Genomic DNA, 21,110 nt, shown 5'->3' with positions numbered 1-21,110 from the left:
GATCATTCTGCCTCTGTCCCAACAGGTGTGGGAATGTTTTATAAATAAATGCATGATGCCTCTCCAATTTGTCTTTCATTGTTCATCTTTTAATGATGCTTCACCAAAGAGGTGTGTATGTTTCTGTCCAGTACACCACTACTTGGCACAGTTAATTACTAGAAAGGCCAAATGATTTGGTTATCCAGGTCCCAAGTCAGGGTTAAAGGTTAAGGTTATGCAGGGTCATACATGAAATATTGCTCACATACTTCTGTTTCTGTTTCATGGCAGTTGAAAGCCTCCAGGCCTCCCCTGTAGGTCACCTCATGTTTCACGTCACAAATCTTTGGTAATTTAGTTAGGTACATGTAAAGCCTGCATGAATGCTGACTTGCGGAAAGGGCTCAATGAGTGAGCCCTCATGCACTTCACGAAAAGTGGAACCACCCTAGACCATAAAAACTTCCTGGGAACATGTATAAAGACTATAAGCCCTATTGTGCACCTGGCGCAACAGAGCACAAAGATTGACAAGTCTTATGGTAGGCTACTAAAGTGGAGGTAGCCTACTTAAAATGTAATACTGTTAACCAATGCAAGGAATTTTATTGAAACGCTCACAAATATCACTGACATATTCCTCCAAAGCATCATTCTGTCTTTGTTCAAGTCGCCAACAAGGTATTTTTGATAGGGTGCAGTGGTGAACTTAACGGCTTCGCCACTAACTTATATATTTTCATTAAACCAAGACGATTATCTGGCGAATATTTTTGCCAGACCGGTAGACTCATGGAGGTATATATAACTGGAGAGAGGTCCTGCCCTCCATACAAATGAATGGTGGTGGCTAGGCTAGTAAATCCAGCCAATTCACAGTCAACGCCATATTGAACAACTGGGGCTCTGACCATAATCTGACTCTCGCCAGATGAATTTCGTTCCGCCTAGCTCCACTCATCCATCTGGGATCGATCCATTGGAGAGGTGTTTCAGAACGCTGGGCCTTATCAAAAATCCATGCATATGATTTGGATACGTCACATCTATGAAACTCCCGCCCTGCGTCCTGATTGGCTCTACCATACAATCTCGTGCTGAAATCACTCTCAATGGAAGCGATCCCAGATGGATGTGAGTGGAGCTAGGCGGAACGGAATTCATCTGGCAAGAGTCAGGTTACTCTGACCATGCGCCAAGTTCCAAAGCTGGACATGACGCATGGACCTATGTCGATTTTTATTGGATATTCTGTAAAAAGAGAGTCGTCCTCCAGTTCAGAGGGTGGCGATAATGCACATACCTTGCTTGCCACGTAACAAGAACAAGAAAAAGTTGCTTGGAAAGGAGTCGCCCTGAAGCGCAACTTAATTTCATTGGTTAACAGTGGCATAAACTAGATGTACCGCAGAGCGGTACAAAATATGACCGCCGTCCAGTCCAGCACATGTTTTCCACAAAAATAAGTCACGCTGAAAGGCATATATGATTCTAACTGTCTCACTGAATTGCATTATGCACACTCAATTCTCACTGGTATCTGCTAGACAACAAGTACCAAAACATGATTAGTTCATAGATTTCACATGTAATATACATTTTATACAACCCCACCCCCATCTTGCCTGTTCATAATTCTGAGAAATTCTTGAATTGTGTGCATGTGTGCGTGTACATGTTTATGTTTATGTGTGTGTGGGTGTGTGGGTGGGTGTGTGTGCGTGCATGTGTGTGTTTGCCTGTTTATGTGCCTGTGTGTGTGCATGTGCATGCATACGTATATATGTCTACTGTGTATGTGTCATACGTAGGATTACTGTGAATGTATGTGTGTGTGTGTGTATCTGTTTATGCACATGTGTGCATATGGAATGGGTTTACATGACCCCTGGAGGCAAACATACGCAAAAAATTGGTCATCCTAGGCCCTACGGTTCTCAAGATATTCACAGAAAACTGTGTCTGCCCTACCCTGCTTTCGGGGGTCCAGTCCAGCGGGGGTGGGGGGGGGGGGGTTGGGCTACAGATCAAAAAGAAAAGTGATGGTTCCATGCTATCCATGTGGGGTTACATGGCCACCAAGTTTATTTTATTGTAAGGCCCCCCATGAACAAAAGTCCACGAAACTTGGCATGCATTCGGAAGGTTTCATAATGATCCTACACTTTCAATTTCGTGCAGTTTTGACCATGTCAGCCAGAGATATTGTGATGAAAACACCTAATGTTTTGCTTTTTAATTTTTAACTAGGTGGCGCTATACATGAAATAAGTGGTAATAGATGGGTTGACATGCCCCCTTAAGACCAGCATACAAAAAAAAGGTGGACCTCCTAGACCCTACGGTTCTCGAGATATTCACAGAAAACTGTCTCCGGCCACCTACAGGCCAGTTGGTGTATAGTAACATAAATTAATTAAATTAATTTATTGTGTGGCCCCCCATGAACGGAATTCCATGAAACTTGGCGTGCATTCAGAGGGTGTCATAATGATCCTACACTTCCAATTTCGTGCAGTTTTGACTATGTTAGGTCACAGATACCTGCGATTACAACACCTCATTTTTTTTTTTTTTTGTGTTTAACTAGGTGGCACTATACATGAAATGAGTGGTTATGGAATGGGTTGACATGGCCCTTTGAGATCAACATACAAAAAAAAATGGTCCTCCTAAACCCTACGGTTCTCGAGGAGATGTGTCTGCCCTACCCTCCTTTCGGGGTCCAGTCCAGCGGGGTACAGATCAAAACGAAAACAGGAGGTTCCATGCTATCCATGTGGGGTTACATGCCCACCAAGTTATGGTTATTATGACCGCTTCGCTGCACGGCGGTCATAATAACCATAATATACACGTCTTCTCATAGGCTCCTCAAGAAATACGCACTGAGCAATGTTTGGCTGTAGCCACCGGATAGGTACCCACTCACCAACTTGTACGCGCAGGAGAGCTCGAGCCCAACAAGGACTTTCGTGCACGGAGCTGGTTCCAAATGCTCCATGCGGCGCCATACTTGAAAATGGCGTATGCTAACATGCCGAAGCTAATCTGCACGTTCTTGACCCCCTGGGTAGACTAGAGCAAAGGAGAATACTTGTTTAGGTCTACTTGTTTACTCATTGGTCACCTCTCATTGCACAACCGCTTTCATTTGCATAAAGTTCAGCAGCTCAACAAACCGCTCTCTCGACAAACTCCTTCTGCTGAAATTAATTGACATGAATGATGTTTTCACTGGGAAAAATGTTTTTTCCCATACGCATGAACGCCTCAGGAAGTGCATCATAACAAAGGGACACCAGACCCACTTGCAGTGCGTTCACACTTGGGGCTGTATTTTGCACCCTGGCGCATGGCGTAATACTCATTTTCCACCCGGCGCTAAGTTTAATTCCTTTAATTTTGCACGTTTATTTTTTTAAACAATGCTTCCAGGGGTGTGGCAATTAACAACTTAGGGAGTGGCTTAGCGCATTGTCTAAAAATCGCTATTGTACACCTGGTCAGTCAGAAGTCTATGGCAAGTTGTTTATATGTTATTTTAAGAGCGCATTGTCAACAGTCATATTGGCGGGTGCACAACGCACCATCCTTCTATCATCCATGAACGCATGCCATGTCCATGCAAAACATTACAAATTGCAGGATTACAATGGGAAACATAATTAGAATAAAGATATTACTTAAATACTGTACATCTCATGATGAGTAGTTATTCACCATCATTTGCAAATTGGTAATGACGGTTAAAAGTGATTAGGGGAGAGGTGAGAGACACATATGGAGCACAGCTGAAGACGCACTGTCACGAGATATAAGCAACTCCTCTGCAGGATAAACGCAGGCTGTGGGTTAAGTAATGCACTATCATTACTTAACTAATCTGCACGTTCTTGACCCCCTGGGTAGACTAGAGCAAAGGAGAATACTTGTTTAGGTCTACTTGTTTACTCATTGGTCACCTCTCATTGCACAACCGCTTTCATTTGCATAAAGTTCAGCAGCTCAACAAACCGCTCTCTCGACAAACTCCTTCTGCTGAAATTAATTGACATGAATGATGTTTTCACTGGGAAAAATGTTTTTTCCCATACGCATGAACGCCTCAGGAAGTGCATCATAACAAAGGGACACCAGACCCACTTGCAGTGCGTTCACACTTGGGGCTGTATTTTGCACCCTGGCGCATGGCGTAATACTCATTTTCCACCCGGCGCTAAGTTTAATTCCTTTAATTTTGCACGTTTATTTTTTAAACAATGCGCCCAGGGGTGTGGCAATTAACAACTTAGGGAGTGGCTTAGCGCATTGTCTAAAAATCGCTATTGTACACCTGGTCAGTCAGAAGTCTATGGCAAGTTGTTTATATGTTATTTTAAGAGCGCATTGTCAACAGTCATATTGGCGGGTGCACAACGCACCATCCTTCTATCATCCATGAACGTACCATGTCCATGCAAAACATTACAAATTGCAGGATTACAATGGGAAACATAATTAGAATAAAGATATTACGAAATACTGTACATCTCATGATGAGTAGTTATTCACCATCATTTGCAAATTGGTAATGACGGTTAAAAGTGATTAGGGGAGAGGTGAGAGACACGTATGGAGCACAGCTGAAGACGCACTGTCACGAGATATAAGCAACTCCTCTGCAGGATAAACGCAGGCTGTGGGTTAAGTAATGCACTATCATGTAGGATCCTTGTGCAAGGGGGTAACCAATGGCATGCAGCTAGGAGTGTGTCTGACTTGTAGAGGCGTCACACCTTGACGGATCTGACTCAGTTCATCTCAGGAAGAGAAGGCAAGTGGCTGCCACAACACCCTGGCTGTGTTTTCAGTGTTGATGACGAATTTCAGCGCTATGAAGAATTGAGCTTTCATGGAGATATTTCAGTTCTGTTGGTCAAATGCAGTGAAGTTATTCTGACCGATTTCCAAATGGACTGAAACCAAGAAAGTAGATACTTGACAGGACACATAAGCTGTTCTGGACACAGTGGCCAAGACATGCAAAACCGTCAAGGTACTGTACAGCAAGAACTTCCTATGGTTATTTATGATAAAAGACAAATATATTCATAGAACAATGTGGTGAAAACAGTTAAGAGTAAAAGGTACTAATGCACTTCAGAGAAAAATAGAACAGAATTTTGTTTTTCAATTCACTCGCATGGAAGTTTTCCATCCCTGTCTAAACAAGTTATTTTTCTAGTGATTTGGCAGACGTTGCCTTTGGCATGTTGACATTTGGCTGTGCACTTAATATCATGGGAGTCTGTTGTACATTGTAAGCACCATAAATAGCTATACACATTGATGTTATACAAAATGTGTAAAGAAAGTGCTGAAATAGTTAAGCTCATAACATAACACTGAGTCATACTTCCTTTTCATGTACCTTTTTTTTTAAATAATGTATTGCTCAATATGAGACCAATAATCCTACTTGTCCTTGCCTGTTCCTGCATTATAACACCACGCACACCACATACTCTTCAGGAATTAAATGAAATCCATAAAGTTTGCTTTGACTACCATGGTTTTTTTCCCTGTGCGCTCTCCTTGCTTGAATTTTGAAGTGTAGTATGAATTCATATTTTCTTACAGAAGAGAAGGAGGCCATTCAGAAGCGAACTTTCACCCGATGGATTAACATTCACTTGAAAAGGGTAAAACTGCCGTTATAAAAGAACGAAGAAGAAAGACACCACTTTGTCCTTAAGACCACAAAAGCTTGAAGGATAAAAGTAGAATAAATTATTACTCCTCAGGCGCATGCCAGAGTGATTTGTAATAGACGTAGTTCTTCAAGCATATGTCATCTGATTCAACCAGGGTGTGTTGTGGATAAGCTTAAAGGCGCATTTTCTATATCCTACAGTATTTGAACTTATTTAACTTATTTGCATTCAACAGTTAGCCTAGTTTGCATTATAAATATCTAAGTGGAATTGCTGCGGCTGCATTTGAGAATGCTTTTGCTTTTAAATCAATGATGTTGAGAAAGATCTAAACATTGTGTCTATAGGCCAGGCATGGGCAGTGTACATTTATTATGTTGGAGGGGTCAGTACAATATCTTGTACATCACAGAAGCGGCACCAGCACAGTAGCTACAACCCTTCTAAACACTTTACTTGTGTTTGCCAGTGTGAGCCACCAATGGAGGTCTGTGACCTTTTCTCTGATGTTCAAGATGGCCGTATGCTCATGGCTCTTCTGGAGGAGCTGTCTGGCTGCAAAATGGTGAGACACCAACACCCCCACACAACTGCTGTTTAAAATCTAAATCTCTGAGTAAAGGCTGATGCTATTTGCACCCAAGTGTCAATAGCCAACAATGCTGTAATTATTCTGGTGGGAATAGTATTTATGGCTATTGACACCTGGGTGTACAGAGCATAGCATAGCAGAGACGAGCACCCGGGTGTCCATAGCCAACAATGCTATTTACACATGGGCACATGTATCAGCAGCATCAGAATCAACATGAACCCCACTTGCTGTTTCAAACTGCAATAATGAATAAATAATTCACCTTCCCTTTTCTCCCGAAGCTCTACAGATTCAGACCCCCTACACATCGCATTTTTAGACTGAACAACATCACCAAGGTTCTTAACTTCCTTGAGGACAGAAATGTGAGTACCAGTTATGGTTTTGATATTGATGGCAGCAGACCTTGTTCAGAGCTTTCTCTGTCAGATGGAAGATAAGAAAAGTTGACTAAAAAAGTATAAACAAAGTCAGCTTCTCTTCTCTCATCCTATATTCGACTATTGGCCTATTTCTTGAAGAGCACCTGATTTTCCACTTTTAATTTGTCTACACACTTCTTTATAATTCAACATGTCCATTTTTAGTTTATTGTTCTCAGTCAGTTTTGTAACTCTCTCTATTCTTAATGCAGGTGAAATGTAAAAGCATCGATGCCTCAGACGTTGCTGATGGTATTCCCTCTGCTGTCCTTGGCCTAATCTGGACCATCATAGTCCTTTTTCATGTAAGGCATTTTGTGTTGCTCTTTATTTGTAAATAATCCACTGATAGAATTATCTTATTCAATTTTTTGTTTATATGTTGCAGATTAAAAAGTCTACAAGGAACATTAGACATATCTTGTCCACAAACAGTGGCAAATCTATACATGCCAGCAGAGATACCACATCTATCTGTACCTCTGCCACGAGTAATAAATGGGAATCAAACACCTTTCCTTCAAGGAAGAGAAATTCATCTCACACATCCAAGTATCGTGGCACAGCCATCAAAACTCTTCTGCGATGGGTCCAAATATGCACATCCAAGTAAGAGAGTGAAAGTTTGTTTCAGTAAAAATAATTTTGAACACTCGCATTTTAGTTACCATGGTTGTTCAATAAAGCTGTCAGGAGATGCCGTCCAAGGCAGTTTGTTTGTTGTAATGAGAGTATGAAGAAATGATGGAGAAAGTGCAAATGATCAAAAAAACTAAAACCTAACTTGGCAAAATGAATTTGCTACAGTAATTCAACATCATGAGCCAGATCATACGCGAACACTTGTGTGGGTCAATGCAATGCTCCCACATCACTTTATTTCATCGCTCTACTTTGAGGGGTGTGATCAATGGCTGGAGGCATTTAATCTTTCTTTAGATGAAATATGGCTTTATATGTAAACGTCTGCATCCTTCTGGTAGGTATGATGTTGAGGTGCGGGATTTTGGCAGGAGCTGGAGGAGTGGGTTGGCTTTCCTAGCACTCATCAAGTCCATCAATCCAGCTCTCGTGGACACAAGAACAGCACTGACCAAATTGCCACAGGAAAATGTGGCAGAAGCCTTCCGAGTTGCACATAATGTCCTGGGTATTCCTCAGCTTTTAGACCTTGAAGGTAATGTTAAAATGTCCCTCATCAATGTGATTGTATGATGTTTTCATGGATGATACGATTAATTTAATTTAAGACTGCTTTTGCCTTTCTGTAGATGCAACAATCCGGACACCAGATGAACAGTCCATCATCACCTATGTGACCCAGTTCTTGGTGTACACACAAAATCTTGATAAGGTGTGTTTCAGAATTTTTTCCCAGGTCATTAATGCCATGAATTTGTGATATTTAGTTTATGTGAGGTGGGAAGTGTCCCTTGCCACCCTAATCTTTGTGCTTTATCTTGGGGGACTAGACCTTACAGTTTTTTGTTAATGTTGTAGATGGCACTCCAGTATTCCATAAAAACTGACACTTCCTATATGTTGTATAGGTAAATGGTTCAGAACTATACACAGGGAGTTATGACACAAACACCTACTTACCTGATGGTTTGAGCTCCCCTTCATCAGCCCATGAAAAACATCCAAGCATTACAGAACCAGCATTATATGCCTCAGAGGAGGGTATTTGTTCTCCTGTTGGGACAGGCTCCACTGAAGGGCAGAGCTCTGGGAACTCATTTCCTGTGAAAGGCACAAGGGGGCAAGCTTGCGCTGAATTGTCTGTGGATGTTGAGATGCTGTCCTTAAGCTCAGAGGAGGGAGTGTACATGCTCTCAGCTCTGGATTCTGACGAGGAGGAAGCATTCCAATACATCCTTGCACTCGACGAGGAGGGCAATGATCACCCCAGACCAGACTCAGGGTTTCAGCCAGTAATTGTTCTGAACGAACACCATTCAATGCTTAGCATCTCTCAGTGCAGAGAAGAGGTTGTCTCAAAAAATAGGAATGGGTGTATTTCTGGATTTGAACAGATTGCATTGGCAGAGTCAATTGCAGTTGGTGAAAATCAGCATGCTTGCAATGATCATAATGGGTATGTGTCAACACTTCCAGTGGAGGACGTATGTGGTCAAATAGTCCCTTTTGAGCTGATCACGAGTGGAGAGAATAACTCAGGGACTGACAGAGCAGGATGTGCAAAAGAAAACCGTCATTCAGCAGTGAAGACATCACATCAGAGAGAGGATCCACCGTCTAGGAAAGCAAACAGTGAAATAAAAGAGAGGTTCTGTGCCAAGCTGGAACCACATGATCCCAGTGATGACACGCTTAGTACTGAGGATCTACATCACAATGATGTTACCAATGGCAAACACATAGTTGAGGATGATCAACACGTGGAATGGGCAGAATCCCACCAAATGGACAGTTGTACACTTTGTCATAATATTAAAAGAGATACTGACCAGACGTCACAAATACAGGCGGAATGTTTATCACAGGAAGAGGTTGAGGTTGTGAGAGAAAAGGAAATGTGTGACACACAGGGTGTGAGTGGCCAACTTCTGGAGAGGGAACCTAGGATGGACCATAGGGTTGAAAGAGTGGACGATCTGGAGAGGGGACCTAGGATGGACCATAGGGTTGAAAGAGTGGACGATCTGGAGAGGGGACCTAGGATGGACCATAGGGTTGAAAGAGTGGACGATCTGGATGACAGGGACGAATGCCACCTTTTGTCCAATGAGGACATCACTGAACTGAATACAGATTCAACAAGGTAGAGTTCACTCATTTAGTAAAACTGATTTGTTTCATTCTACATGCAATCAATTGTATATATTCAAATACTTTGTTATTATTAGTCCAGTCATTTTAAGCCAAAATAGGGGTCAAGGTTGAACAAATTGCAACACAAGCAAACTTAACTGATTTTGAATCCTCAATATGTCCTGAGTAAGGGAAAAAAAGCCCCGAAGAATCCCGATAGGGGAAAGTTTAGAAAAAGACCCAAATATACCCTATTCATGCGCCTATACAGTATTTTTCTCACGTGAATAGGGGAAAAAAATAACCTTCACATATCACCATGAAAATTACTGAGTTGATTACTTACATCAAGACAAACAAAAAATGTATTATAAGTTTTTTTGAAATTGTTTGTTAACATGGGCAAACAGGGCATAATGTAATTACGTATAGTTAATTTGTATAAATACCACAACGGAGCTAATAGTCCAGGCAAAGGTCTGACCCAAAACTAATTGCAACAGAATTTATTTTTATATTTCAATTGGTGATCTTTACACCATAGTAAAAGACTATGAAAATCCAGTTGGTGGAAATATGTTAAAATGAGGGTTGTTTTATGCATTATTCTTCAGCAAATACTGACAAAACTGTAATTAGAATGTTGTAGAATACACATTCTAAAGAATATCTGACCCCATCTAACTTAACATGGAATTTTAGAATCTTGCATTGTTGAGGAACATTCTTTTATTTTCAAAGATTGAATTCCTTTGGCTTATTTCAGACTGGTTTGTTGCAAAATTGGTGTCTATTTTTATATTGTGGCCCTTTGAATCAATGGAAATGGTTGTTGAATCTTTAAATAGAGCCAAGTGGGTTTTTGCATGTAAGTGTTCCACAATGTATAATCTGTACAAACACATAGTTAGGCATTATTCATTTTAGGAAAGTGGTTTTGGTGTTTACGTAATCTGATTAAACATACAGTATATCACACTAAAGTATCAGTCCATCGTTTTGCAAGTCTTATAGTAATTGACCTCTTGCCCAGGGGTTGACTGATATACTGTCTGTCCAATCAGAGGGGCCTGTATGATGCCCCTTTACTTTGCACAATTTTTGTCTAAAACAATAATCGGACAGCATAGTATGTTTATGTTAGTGAATGCAGGAAAATTGTAAAGGCAAACTTGAAGATGGACATGATCATGTCCTAATTCGACAGAAGGGTGCAGATGGGATAACTGCAGTTAGCCTCCAAGTGACTCTATTGTTGTGACATCTGGCAAAAATGCTATACTAATAAATATAGTTTAAGATTAATAATTAACAATGCATGCCTATGCATGGGTCATGGTTTTACCAAAGTCATAGAACAGTCAAAACTATACATATTCTAAAAGTATACAGTATGCACTGTACATGAAATATAGCATCAATCAACTTATGTCCCATCTTCCTCCATACCATGCATAACACATACTCCTCTATTCTGTATAGGCGAATCAAGTGAACAGCTGATACATTTTGGCCTGCACTATTAAGGGAAACAAATTAAACACCCTGAACTGTATATTTTCTGAAAGCATATACCCTCTGGAGGAGATATAACACCATTTAAGACATTTCCCATCTTCCTTTATGCCATGAACAATACATTGCCTTCTATTCTGTAAAGGCGAATCTAGTGTGAAGTGGATACATTTTGGCCTATACTGTCCAGGGAAAACAAATTAAACACCATAAACTATATATTTTCTATAAGCATATACCCTCTAGATGATATATAATACCAGTTAAGACATGTATTATCTTCCTCCATGCCTTGGACAATTTGTTTGTCAAATGTTGCAATTAGTTTTGGTCACTAGCTATACATAATTACATTATGCCCTGTTTGCCCATGTTAACAAACAATTTCAAAAAACGTATAATACATTTTTTGTTTGTCTTGATGTAAGTAATCAACTCAGTAATTTTCATGGTGATATGTGAAGGTTAATTTTGTTTCCCCTATTTGCGTGAGAAAAATACTGTATAGGCGCATGAATAGGGTATATTTAGGTATTTCCCCTATTGGGATTCTTCGGGGCTTTTTTTCCCTTACTCAGGACATACTGAGGATACAAAATCAGTTAAGTTTGCTTGTGTTGCAATTTGTTCAACCCTTTCTCCTAAAATGACTGGACTATGTTAACCAATGTGTTCTCTTTGACATACAGGGAAGGGGTGTTGTTTTCAGGAACTGTGGTGACCTATTGTGATGTTGACGCAGAAGAGTTCCATCTGCTCAAATGGCTTTGGATTCTCACATACTGCCTCTTCATCATACCTCAACTAGACATCTGTCAGTATTTAAATGACCTCCTAAAATAAGAACCATCTCAGTCTTTAAGTAGCTAAAGCAAAGTCCTTTCAGGCCATATTGCAATGCATTTTGGGTACTTATCTGGCATCTATTTTTCGAGCAGAACAGTGCGTCCGCAAGTCTTCACAACACCAACCTCGATCCAGCGGCGAGATCACAACACATGATTGGTACAATGTATTCATAACACATCAACTGATTGGCGCGATGTATTCACATGTTGATTTTTGGCCGCAGAAGGGGCGGGAAATGTGTAGACATTTGCCATATTGGTGATACGACCTAAACCCATGCCTTTCTATGGAGCATTTTTTGAGTGCTGTGTCTGCTCATTAAAAAGTCTCATGTCTAAAGTGTGTGTTAAAGTGCTGTTATTAATGGGGGCCGGTGCAATGTTCTCACACACTCATTCATGTGTGTACTACTATTCTATTGTCATACAAATTTTTACTTGCATAAATGTACATAGTATTTTAAGTTGAGTAATTTAAATAGTTTTATAAATGCATGGCAGAGGTTCAGGGGCACTGCTAGAAAATGTGGGCCCTATGACAGACAATAATTCTGTGTGCCAAACTTATGCTTACTAATAGCTGATTGCATTGCTGATTATTATAACTAAGCTACAACACATCCAGAAGTAGCTTCACAACATAATGTAATGAAGAATGATGTAAATAGTAAGTAAGATCATTGGATAACCACATTTTCACATTCCCAGCAGGCCTTGTTCCTTTGTTAAAATTGACAATAAAAAATAAATTTCACAAGTTGCAGGTAATTGTTTTACTTCTTAGTCACATTGTGGCTTAGTCACAAATAGGGTCACCATGACTAATAGTTATAGGGCAAGAGAGTGGTAAAAAAGCTGTCATCCCTCACAATAAAATTGTTATGAGAAAGAAAAAACATATCTGAGAACTACTATAAAGATTTAATCTTACTAATGATGTTGAGTGGTGGGCCTGAGCAATGTCGTGAGGGGGACCATGTCAGGAGCGGTGCGTAGTGGTGGGCACTCGGGGGCGTAGTTATGCCACTACCTAGTTGGGGACTAGGAATCTTAGACTTAGACTTAGAATCGTCCTAACTCCAACCCAAATCTATCACCTTAAGGGGTAATATTTATGCAATTGCCTATTTTGCATTATATATTTTTAATAAATTAACATTACTGTGTAGAAATTTCACTTTGACCTTAAAGAGGGTATTTTTGTAAAATATTGTAAAAAAGGTCAAATAAAGATTACATTTATTAAAGAAACTAGATGTACCGCAGAGCGGTACAAAATATGACCGCCGCCCAGTCCAGCACATTTTTTCCACAAACAGAAATCACGCTGAAAGGCCTATATGATTCTAACTGTCTCACTAAATTGCATCATCCACACTCAATTCTCACTGGTATCTGCTAGACAACAAGTACCAAAACATGATCAGTTCATAGATTTCACATGTAAAATTAATTTTATACAACCCCACCTCCATCTTGCCTGTTCATAATTCTGAGAAATTCTTGATTGTTTGTGTTATGTTTATGTTATGTGTGTGGGTGTGTGTGTGTGTGTGTGTGTGTGTGTGTGTGTGTGTGCTTGCGTATGTCCCTGAGCGTACATATGTCTACTGTGTGAGTATGTGTCATACGTATGATTACTGTGAATGTATGTGTGTTTGTGTATGTATCTGTTTGTGCACATGTGTGCACATGAAATTGGTTAACATGACCCCTGGAGGCAAACATACGGAAAAAAATGGTCATCCTAGGCCCTACAGTTCTCAAGATATTCACAGAGAACTGTGTCTGTCCTACCCTCCTTTCGGGGGGTCCAGTCCAGCGGGGGGGCTACAGATCAAAACAAAAAATGACGGTTCCATGCTATCCATGTGGGGTTACATGCCCACCAAGTTTCGTGTACCCCGGTCTTTCAGTGTCCCGGGAATCATTGACGAAAAAAAAAAAAAAAAAAAAAGAAAAAAAAAATCTGACTAAACCTATATGCCGCCGCTTCGCTGCGCGGCGGTCATAATAAAAGGGGAAATATCCAAGTGGGATGAATATTTTTATAGGCACTGTATGTGAATGTAACTGACTTATCGAACAGAGGAAGAAATTTACATTTTAGTTTTTAGTACTGAATTTGTAATCAAGGCAGAGTATTGATTATTAAAATGTTAGTAAAGTGCCTTCTGTACTGTTGGAAATGGTCTCAATCAGATACTGAAGATAACTGTTCCCTTTCTGTGCATTAAGCCAACATGGTTGACCACGTGGGGATTATTTGTGTGACAATTTCTGCCAGGTCATTGACACAAGTATACAGGATCAATGTCTTTAAACAAGCAGAGAAACAACCTTGGAGAACAACAAAGCTTGGAGTTTGGACAGGATTACATGATACCTCCCTGTGTGTTTTTTTACATCCACCTTAGCAACTGAAGACCATGATGGGTGGCTTTGTTTTACTAGCCGTGCAACTTATCACCGATGGTCCTCCAGCGTTGGCACGCCCTAGTGGAGTAGTGGCCCTAGTATGTATTATCAATACATAATCAGTGAACAATATGTTTTCTGCATATTCAAGGATATCAAGGTTTTACTTTACTTTATACAGTATACAGTATGTGACATATGTTCTTGTCAAGTAAATATAATAGGCCATTCAGAGATGTGAACCCAAAATGTATCTGTTTAAATTCCATGAAGAAGCTGAGCCTTTTAAAAAAAATATTTAAAAATAGTCTATCCATACCATAGACTGTATATAGTCTATGATCCATACAGTTTTTTTTTGTTTTTTTGTTACTGGGCTCCCTCCGACAGTAGGCTACCCCTCATGGCTTGCACCCTCCCCCCCAGGACATGGTACATGTGGATTTGTTTACAATTTACAAAATCTTTGTTTGCCAAAGATAATCTCTTAGGAACTAGGTTGACTACCAAGGTAATATTACATGATTTCATACAAAATGAATTGTGTTCTGGTTCTTTCTCTGGGTTCAATTGTCTGAGGTGGCCCATTATTTTTAGTTCATCTACTGCACTGTTCTAAAAGCACTGACCTTCACTTGCAGAGGTGCTAGAGTGCACAGGATTTCCTCATTAACGTTCCTATATGAGTGCCCAGTTCTGAGTTGGGCACCTCATTAACATTCCCATTTTGAGTGCCCAATTTTGAGCCATGTATAAAGGACTTTTTGCAGATGTTCTAGTTTCTTGTTAGTTTGTGATGTCCTGTAAGGAGATGGTGTCATTATGGCATTCTAATGGGCCTGACCTCAGGGAAGTGGACGTGCTGTTAGAACCTTTCTGACTGCTCTGTCTGACCTCAGGGAAGTGAATGTGCTGTTAGAACCTTTCTGACTGCTCAGGGAAGTGAATGTGCTGTTAGAACCTTTCTGACTGCTCTGTCTGACCTCAGGGAAGTGAATGTGCTGTTAGAACCTTTCTGACTGCTCAGGGAAGTGAATGTGCTGTTAGAACCTTTCTGACTGCTCTGTCTGACCTCAGGGAAGTGAATGTGCTGTTAGAACCTTTCTGACTGCTCAGGGAAGTGAATGTGCTGTTAGAACCTTTCTGACTGCTCTGTGTCTGACCCCAGGGAGGTGGAGGCAGCCGTTTGACAGTTGGCGAACGCTGAGTTGGCGTTTCCATACCAACACCACTGTGAGTGTGGAAGTGGCCATGATGTACCGTGATGACACGGTGGAGCAGAAGATGCTCTACGACACCAACTGCTCGGCTGCTGTGCTGTGGTGCAGCTCCAGTATGCTGGGCGCCTGTCGGCCCTACTGCTGCTGCCCCGTGGGGACATCCAACGCCTGCAGGAGTGCCTGTCCATCACCAAGATGAAGTTCTGGCTCTCGAACCTGAAATCTGGGTGATCTAATTACATCCAATAGTGTTGTTATAATACCATGCACACATTTTCGTCATCACAACATGCAGTATATTGTAGTAGTAGTGCATGAACCTATACTTGTATGGGACTACATGGTGACTGCTCTCTTGTATCAGACCAGGCAAAGTATTCATGTAGGCAATGCATGATATACAGTACAAGAATGATGACAGTGAAGCATTAATGCTGTTTTTCTCTCTACCTTGTCCAGCAAATATCATATTGGACCTTTTGAAAGTGATCCATGTGTGTTTGCACAACATGAAGACACTCATGCAGTGAACATATAGACCCTTTCAACAATAAAAACCAAAACAATGCTTGAACGTTCTATGTGGTTCCCAATCTACTTCCTCTGCATTAAGATAACATATGGAATGTTAAAACGGAAGCCTTATGGGGCCAACTATGATGCTGATAATGGAACTCTCTTGAAAGGGTCTATTGTTACTCTTGTCTCATCAGGCGTGCAGAGGTCCGTCTGCATAAGTTTGCATTGAGAAAGTCATACACTTTGGATGAGGCCTTGAAGACGTCTGGTATTAAGCGAGTGTTCTCTCAAAAAAGCCTACAGCTTTTTCAGGTCAGCAGCTTGAAGGCAGTCGATAATATCTCTAATAGACTCATTGAGCCCTATCATGACAGTCTAAAACGCATGGTCACTTGCAAATAGTTTCAACAAACTTCGGGGTTTGTCCAGTCCATATTGGGTGTGGTTTAGTTATGAAACGTTATGAAATGTCTAGCGCATGGCGCTAAAAGGTGGGCCTTGTGTTTCTTAATCAGTCATGGGTGTGTTTTGGGCGTAACATCATTTAAACCAGTGGTCCCCAAACTACGGCCCACGGGCCGGATACGGCCCGTCACCTCATTTTGGGTGGCCCCCCAAAACAAGTCCGTGGTATATAGCATCTGGCCCTCACGGGAGTACGACATCGTCAAACTATAACCTCCGTAATTTCCCCCATTCATTCTCTATGGCGAGTCTTAACTGTACACATGTAATACTCTTTTTGTCCATTGGTGGTTGTTTTGGCGCTGTTTCGCGTTTGCTATCGAAAACGGAATGAAATGTAGGCCTACCTGCAAACAATGTATAGGCCTATGCTGACTGCATCAGTGCTCAAAGTATTCTAAAAGTTTATCAATTAATTGTTAATAACTAATTAACTTCTATTCAAGTCTTATTTCTGGGTCTTTCTGGGATAATTATTTCAATTTTTTATCCACTTGTTCAAATGTTCATTCAAATTCACAATTCACAAAGTTCTCATAAGGTGAGTGAAAGTGGTCATTTCAGATGTTTTTGTCAGCACTTCATAAACATCTCATAGTTTGAGAACTTTAAATTATTTGTAGGATATTGCTTGTTTACAACTTGAGCTGTGTAGGCAAAGACACAGAGTTCAGAGTTCACACATTTTGAATAAAATATACTTTTGGGACTCCCTGCTAATACTTTTGGGAATGCTTACGTCTTTTTATTAGTATTTTCATTTGTAGTTTCATTTGAGCTACATTTTACACTGATATGGCATGATGGCAATATAAACACAGCTAACAATGGTAATAAATTGCAGTAGCCTATGATTAGGGTAGAGTAGGGGAAAAATGCCCCTTGGGGTAAAACGCCCCCTCCTATATTTCACAAACTAATCACTAGATGAAGTAAAATGTTGTTGTTTTTATTTCTATGCACTATGTTGACAATGGTGATGTACAAGTACCCACCATAAAATGGATGTATGCTCTGTACTTCAAGAAAACAAAAGAAAAATGGATTTTTAGGCAAGTGTTCTAATTTTCAGCAGTCACTAAAACAGAGTTGGCTATTGTCAATATATTGATCAAATATAGTAGCTTGTAATCAATTTATTGATTATATTTTATTGCTCCACAATATATTGTGTTTACTTTAGTTGTTTACTTTTTGTTTTGCTATTAATGTATGAGGGGCATTGCTTTGACAGTGGGGGCATTTTACCCCACCCTTTTGCTCAATTTTTGTTGTTGTTGAACTACTAATGAACTGTTAACTCTGGACAATTTTCATATTTGGTTTATAATTCATGACATTGTCCCTCAAAACTAAGATAGCAATTCTACACATATTTAGCTTTTTGTTTCACAGAAATATCACATATTTCACCCTCTACCCAATGTAATGGAATTTTCAACTAAGGTACAGTAGACTGCTGTTGTTCACAGTTAAAAGATATTTATGGTTACTGATATACTCCGAGTCTCTGGCCCTCTCTTAGAGCCTGGCATAGCGAGCTGGCCCTCAGAAGAAAAAGTTTGGGGACCACTGCCCTAACCTCTCTCTCTCTCTCTCTCTCTCTCTCTCTCTCTCTCATACACAAACACATCAAACCAAACTGACACACATACAAACGTACATGCACACACACAAAGACAGTTTCATCTGGTAAAGTAGGGCCTATGCAGAAATATTTATTTAATGTAGAATACTAATGAAATGTCAATATAATAATCAATAATATAACTTTACCAATGGTAATCCTTTATGTTATAATAATGTAGCTCAGTTGAAGGACAACTGAACTGTTGAAGAATAGTAGATGATTAGTTGAACCATTTTTGGCTGTTCACAGTAATTTAGGATGGAGTCTCAAATTTTGGGAAGGCCTTCTTCCAGGATCCTCTGTGGATAAAACGATCAGGACATAGGTAAGGGATAATGTATTGTCCGCCGGTAGCATTAATTATCAGAAAATAAGTCCCGACAGGGAGAACAGAACCCCGACGCGCAACGGAGGTGTTTTGCTTCGACCTGACGGGACTTATTTTCTGATAATTACCGGCGGACAATAGGCCTACATTATCCCGCTTATTACACAGCTACTTGCCAAAACGCGAAAAGAAACCTAACACAATGAATCTTTAAAAATGATTTTGCTACCGTTTCGTGTCTTCCGCTGACAAAATAAATAGTTCGCCACACAGATAGAACTTGACAGTTTCAGGTGTTGCGTGGCAACGTCTTACTAGCTTACTTTCCCTTTCAATGAAATTCCATTGCAATAAGCGAACGGAATTCTTGCGGAGGGAAATGAAAGACGTTAATCAACCCGTTGCCATTGACAGCGGTGATTATATACTTTGCCGGTGATTTATATAGATTTAACATAGGCCCGAACGTTGGGAAGGCCCATTCATGTGAATGGAACTTTCTGCAGCACCCTGAAGAGCCGTGTAATAAATTGTGTTAATTCATTGCTTAATGTTCTAAAGAATGTCCATCTTCATGTTCTAAAGAATGTCCCCTAAGGTACAGTCTGTGATTCTGGTGGGGTCGTTGATCGTTGAGCTTAATTAAACTACTTCCCTGCCACCTGTGCTCCTTAAAGGAGAAATCTGGCGAGTTTTCACAAATCCCATAACCATAACCATATAACCATATAAATAGTGTATTGATTTATAGTCAATACAATTGACAATACGAATAGCACACTCAAGACAGGCAGTAGCCTACAACATTCACCGATTTTTGTCAATTTTACTATCAATTATTATTAATGAATAATTAACAAGGTGCTATACAATCAAAAGCAAGATAGATAGATAGATAGATTGAGCATAGAACTATACAATGAAAAGCTCCATTTAAAAAATGTAGGAAACTGGCCCTATGAATTTTAAAAACTATAAATAGTCACTCTGAATGTACTCTAAATAAATAACTAAAACCTTTAACTTACAGTACATGATGGGCATTCTTCAGACAACAGGATCATCTTGTTGGGCCATTTCGTGCCACATCTGTCCATTAGCCACAACCCAGCCTGTCAGAAAAGGTTTGAAAAATGAAATTGTAATTTATGGACTATGCCATACCCATAAAAAGTGAACTTTGGGCACAAGTTAGCATTTTTAGGTCTATGATATTTGTGGTCTTACTTGCTGGTTCATCAGGCTGAAAATCTTGTTCATCAGCCTGAAGCTCCTCTTCCAACTTTTAGCGCTGCACTATTGAGAGCGTCCTGACTGAATGCATCACAGTGTGGCTGCATGGGGAACCTGTCTGCTCACGACCTCTTGTCAAGGACCGTCAGGACTGCATCCAAAATCATTGGGACTGACCTCCCTCAGCTATGGACCCTTTCAAGAGAGTTCTATTATCAGCATCATAGTTGTCCCCACAAGACTTCCTTTTTAACATTCCATATGTTATCTTAATGCAGAGGAAGTAGATTGGGACCCAAATATATGCCCGAATGTTCAAGCATTGTTTTTGTTTTTATTGTTGAAGGGGTCTATAAATGATCTACTCCACACGCTGTCAGAGGATCAAGGATGCCAACCATCCAGCTCACTCCTTCTTCTCTACACTTCCCTCTGGCAAGCGCTTTCGGAGCATTGCCACTCACACCACACGATTCAAAGACCGTTTTCCCATACGCTGTCAGAATCCTTAATGTACATTTCCTATGTCCATGAGATTTTGTTTATGCTTTGCATGCAAGTATAGTGTTTTGTGTGTGTGTGTGTGTGTGTGTGTGTGTGTGTGTATATATATATTTATGGCTGTATAATGTGTGCATGTATGGATAGTTTGGCTATGTGTGGTACTGTACAGTCCTTCTTCAACTCCCTTTATTTAAGGTCCCCCCTACTGCCTCCCTGTGTTTATTTACCCCTCCTTGCACTAATGCAACTGTGGCACAAGAATTGTGATGTGACAATAAAACTTGAAACTTGATTTCATGTGACAGGCACAGACCCAATGTGCTCCAAAAGAAAGAGAATAACACAACAAACATGACATGACCAAACAATGAAGATAAATTAGATAAACATAAAAAGATGGAAATTAAAATAGATATAATAACAAGTGAATAAAAAAAAGAAATTAAGAAATAATTAAAATTATCAATAATAATAAATAATAATTAAAAATAAACAATTAAATTACTTAAATAGCCTTAAAAGCCCAATTAAATGCTTGTGAGAATAAATATGTTTTATTTTGACTTTAAAAGAATACATTGTCGGAGCAGTACTTAGTTCAGGAGGCAGGGAATTCCAGAGGGTGGCCATAGTGACCAAAGATTCTAGCGCTTGACTAAAGGCACCATGTGCTGAATTTGAGTTAATTCTAAAGTAGCATTTTCCTCTGTGCTGCATACTTGTAGTTTGTCAAAACAACTGACACATCTACAATGCAGTAGAGTCGGGGTTATTACCCGCTACCATTTTACCCAAGCTGCATTTTTTTTTTTCACAAAGGGGCAAACTTTTTATTATTATATTATTATATTATATTACTTTTAAAGGTGCGATTTGTAGGATTGTTACCGAACGTTCTGTAGGCCAAAATCAAAACACTGGTGAACGTTCTCAAGACTACCAGACGCGAGCCTCTTCTGG

The 21,110-nt window shown here is 40.1% G+C and overlaps 1 protein-coding gene and 1 long non-coding RNA gene across 2 annotated transcripts; one reads left to right on the top strand and one right to left on the bottom strand.

The window, feature by feature from the left end:
- The first annotated feature begins 4,805 nt into the window (after positions 1 to 4,805).
- clmnb (calmin b) lies at positions 4,806 to 12,244 on the top strand. Its single transcript, XM_048250779.1, has 10 exons — positions 4,806 to 5,020; positions 5,605 to 5,666; positions 6,148 to 6,243; positions 6,555 to 6,638; positions 6,908 to 7,000; positions 7,084 to 7,304; positions 7,679 to 7,872; positions 7,967 to 8,049; positions 8,246 to 9,480; positions 11,675 to 12,244. The coding sequence occupies exons 1-10, from the start codon at positions 5,005 to 5,007 to the stop codon at positions 11,826 to 11,828; spliced, it is 2,238 nt and encodes a 745-aa protein (XP_048106736.1). The 5' UTR covers positions 4,806 to 5,004; the 3' UTR covers positions 11,829 to 12,244.
- Positions 12,245 to 18,217: 5,973 nt separating this feature from the next.
- On the bottom strand, positions 18,218 to 19,805 carry LOC125298791. Its single transcript, XR_007194273.1, has 3 exons — positions 19,641 to 19,805; positions 19,442 to 19,525; positions 18,218 to 18,384 (listed from the first exon to the last, which is right to left on the bottom strand). It is a non-coding gene; the product is annotated as an uncharacterized LOC125298791 (long non-coding RNA).
- Between the last annotated feature and the right edge of the window lie 1,305 nt (positions 19,806 to 21,110).

The sequence above is a fragment of the Alosa alosa genome, chromosome 8 (assembly GCF_017589495.1).
Source record: "Alosa alosa isolate M-15738 ecotype Scorff River chromosome 8, AALO_Geno_1.1, whole genome shotgun sequence".
Lineage (NCBI taxonomy): Eukaryota > Metazoa > Chordata > Actinopteri > Clupeiformes > Clupeidae > Alosa > Alosa alosa.
The sequence above is the reverse complement of the archived record's forward strand: the minus strand, read 5'-3'. Positions and strand labels throughout refer to the sequence as shown.

Coding starts and splice junctions, on each gene's coding strand:
- clmnb (XM_048250779.1), top strand. Junction 5,667..6,147: donor TTAACATTCACTTGAAAAGG/GTAAAACTGCCG, acceptor TGTGTTTGCCAG/TGTGAGCCACCAATGGAGGT. Junction 7,873..7,966: donor TCAGCTTTTAGACCTTGAAG/GTAATGTTAAAA, acceptor GCCTTTCTGTAG/ATGCAACAATCCGGACACCA.